The sequence below is a fragment of the Camelina sativa genome, chromosome 7 (genome assembly GCF_000633955.1).
Source record: "Camelina sativa cultivar DH55 chromosome 7, Cs, whole genome shotgun sequence".
NCBI classification, from domain to species: domain Eukaryota; kingdom Viridiplantae; phylum Streptophyta; class Magnoliopsida; order Brassicales; family Brassicaceae; genus Camelina; species Camelina sativa.
In genome coordinates this window covers 16,405,246-16,408,761 of record NC_025691.1, presented here as the reverse complement: position 1 = coordinate 16,408,761, position 3,516 = coordinate 16,405,246, and the positions used below count along the sequence as shown (strand labels likewise).

The 3,516-nt window shown below is 37.3% G+C and overlaps 1 protein-coding gene across 1 annotated transcript; it reads left to right on the top strand.

The window, feature by feature from the left end:
• Window positions 524-3,053, top strand: LOC104701278 (LEAF RUST 10 DISEASE-RESISTANCE LOCUS RECEPTOR-LIKE PROTEIN KINASE-like 2.4). Its single transcript, XM_010416931.2, has 4 exons — window positions 524-1,340; window positions 1,531-1,554; window positions 1,691-1,720; window positions 1,824-3,053. Exons 1-4 carry the CDS (start codon window positions 644-646, stop codon window positions 2,930-2,932), a joined length of 1,860 nt encoding a protein of 619 aa, XP_010415233.1. The 5' UTR covers window positions 524-643; the 3' UTR covers window positions 2,933-3,053.

Below are 3,516 nucleotides of genomic sequence, written 5' to 3'. Positions count from 1 at the left end.
AGTATAGAGTTGGTGTATTAATTTTCCCTTAGCTTAATACACTTAGTATATATAGACTTGTATTGTTTCTGATTCCAATTAATGAGAAATTAGATTCTTCTTTCATCTCTCTCTAACTGTCAACAAAAATTGAGCTAGTAAGATGTAACTACGGCAATAACTATTACATCTACAACATATATGTTTTACAGCTTGTAGGTACATTTTCTTTTAGGAAAAACGAATTAAGAAAGGAAATAGGTGCAAAAACAAAATTGGTTAATAAAATTAAGGATCCTCCGGATACGGAGCTGGATATCCGGCTCTGGCGTCTAATAAACGAGTAGCTGACCCGATTTATCAACGAGTAGCTTTCTTATAATCTCACTCACGCTAGAGACTTAAATTCCAAGAAAAGTCTTTGGGAAAAAAGAGCGACACACAATGGCCAATATCTCTAATATCTCAGTTTCGTTTCTCTGAGTCAACTAATAAATACAAGTAGTGATAATAAAAGACTCCAAAGTCTCTCTGTATCTTTTCTTGGTCCTTCACAACCCTGATTCTTTCCAATTATTTATCTCTCTCTCTCTCTCTCTCTCTCTCTCTCTCTCTCTTTGTTTCCTCACAACACAAGGGACACGGTTCGTAGATCAAACGGATCATGTACTATCTCCCCACTTCTTGCCTGATCTACTTGTTCATTTTCTCCTTATTTCGCCCTCTTCTTTCTACTTCAAGTAGGTGTGAGACTCTTTTTCAGTGTGGGAACATTACCGCCGATTTCCCTTTCTGGGGAGGTGATCGTCACAAAGATTGCGGTCATCCATCGCTGGAGCTTCACTGCGACAAAACCAACAACACCTCTTTATTCATCTCAAAAGAAGAATACTATGTTTTTCATCTAAATCAAAAATTAAACACTCTTAAAATTGCCAGAGCAGAGCTTCTCAGCTCTTTTTGCTCCTCTTTTAACTTGGAAGCATCCTTGCCTCCCGAAACTTTTGAGCTTTCGCCAGCATACAAAAACCTAATCGTTTTCTACCTCTGCTTCTCTCCTACTGATAAACTCTCGAGTTATACATGCCCTGAGATAGGTCCTATCTTATTATCTTCTGAAAACCCTAAACACCATCTTACCTGCCTTTCAAGTTGCGCCGTGAACGTTCCTAGGAGTTTCGACACAAAAGATAAAGAGTTGAATATGACCAATTTGGAAAGGGTTTTAAAACAAGGATATGAGGTGAAGGTGAAGATCAATGAGAAGGCGTGTCAAAAATGTTCATCCTCTCATGGAATCTGTAGCTTCAACAAAAAAAATCCATATGAATTTAAATGCATTCCACTCCATCAACCAACTGGTAAGTGAAAATAGGTGATTCGTCTTTTCCTCATTCTATATCATATGCAACCATAGTCCCTCTTTTTTAAGCCTTAAGTAAGAAATATCATTAGCAAGCATACTCCCAGTCTAAGTGATATCAACTACCATACTTTGGCAATATATCATCTAAAACTGAAATGACCTTTGGTGCCTTTCCATTGATGCAGGAATATTTTCTAAAGCGAAAACAGGTGATTGATCTTCTCCTATTCTTTAAAATATACGTACAAGTCTAATTTTCTTCCATAAGAACCACCACTGTCCCACACACCTTTGGATTCAGAGTAGTGTATTGAGTTCCAACTAACATTTGGTCTCGTTCAATAGATGCAGGAATCTCTTCTAAAGCGAAAATAGGTGATTAATTATCCTTCTTCTATTCTTTATATATAACCGTTTTTGATCTTCTTTAAAAAAGTTCTTAGCCAAACGATTTATGTTCTGCATTTTCTTCTTTCAGGTTCAGGAGTAGGTGTTACTCTGCTTCTGTTCCTGTTCTTAACAACATTGTTTCTCCAAATTCTCCGAAAGAGAAAGAGAAAAACATCACAAGCACTGGGTCAACAGAACGTCAAGGCACTTATTACACTTAAGCAGTATAGCTACACACAAGTGAAGAGAATTACAAACTCGTTCGCGGAAGAGGTAGGGAGAGGAGGATTCGGAACTGTGTACCGAGGAACCCTTTCTGATGGTTGTATGGTTGCAGTGAAGGTCTTGAAAGACTCAAAGGGTAATAATGGTGAAGACTTTATAAATGAAGTTGCAAGCATGAGTCAAACTTCTCATGTCAATATTGTTACTCTACTAGGATTCTGCTCTGAAAGTTCGAAGCGAGCAATTATTTATGAGTTTTTGGAGAATGGGTCTCTTGATAATTTCATCTCAAGCAAGAAGTCATCAAATATGGACTGGAAGGAACTATATATGATCGCGTTAGGCATTGCTCGTGGTCTAGAGTACTTACACCATGGCTGCAGAACAAGGATTGTACATTTCGACATTAAACCACAAAATGTACTATTAGATGAAAACCTTTCTCCCAAAGTGTCAGACTTTGGCCTTGCTAAGCTTTGCGAGAGGACTGAATCGATATTGTCACTGCTGGAGGCAAGAGGAACGATAGGTTACGTTGCACCTGAAGTGTTTTCAAGTGTGTACGGTAGAGTCTCCCACAAGTCAGATGTGTATAGCTATGGAATGTTGGTTCTTGAGATAATTGGAGCAAGGAACAGAGCACCAAATGAAGAGCCATCGTCAAGCACAAGCTCAACGTACTTTCCTGAATGGATATATAAGGATCTTGAGAAGGGATACAACGGAGGGCATATTGAGAATGGCATCAGCAGCGAAGAAGACAACGAGATAGCAAAGAAGATGACATTGGTAGGTTTGTGGTGTATTCAGCCTTGGCCATCAGATCGCCCAGCGATGAACAGGGTTGTAGAGATGATGGAAGGAAACTTGGATGCTCTTGAAGTACCTCCTAGACCTGTTTTGCAATGTTCCGTAGTGCCTCATTTCGAATCTTCCTGGATTTCAGAGGAAAATTCAATCTCCTCTTATTAGTCTTAGGTATGATCGCAAGCTTTTTAGTTTATGAGTAAATCTCTGTGGTTTAATCGTAATCGTAAACGTTGATCGAACACATGTTATTATTGAGCATGAAAGACCTCTGATATTAGATCGATTACATTCGTGTGTATTTGTTTGAGTCCGTTTCTAAACACTTGTTTTAGGGAGACAAGTGAAAGTCCTAAATCATGACAAACAGATATAGCAGCTGGTATTGTCCAGTTTTACACGCTAGTCCCTGTCAAACCCTTTTTTGATTTTTTCCAACAAAATTATGTTTTACTATTAGTACTCTTTGGGTTTAATTTTAGTTGTCGTTTTAAAGTTCAAGATTTTTGTTTCATAATAACTATCAGTTTTTTCAATCCAAATGTTTGGTAAAAATTCTAATTTTATCTCACATTTGGGATGCATATATATATATATATATATATCTTAGAAAAGTTTCAATATGATTCAGTTGTTTTATATTTAATAGATTCAGTGAGGCATTGCTTCCTCCCGTTTAGTCTATCAACTTTGGAGTTATAATCTAATTAGTGTTTGGTTCACAAAAACATAATTTTTCAAGATAATAT

Bases quoted from the DNA above. Each gene is read 5' to 3' on its own strand.
- LOC104701278 (XM_010416931.2), top strand. From the start codon at position 644: ATGTACTATCTCCCCACTTCTTGCCTGATCTACTTGTTCATTTTCTCC. The intron at 1,341-1,530 runs GTAAGTGAAAAT...CCATTGATGCAG, and splicing joins TCCACTCCATCAACCAACTG to GAATATTTTCTAAAGCGAAA. The intron at 1,721-1,823 runs GTGATTAATTAT...TTCTTCTTTCAG, and splicing joins CTCTTCTAAAGCGAAAATAG to GTTCAGGAGTAGGTGTTACT.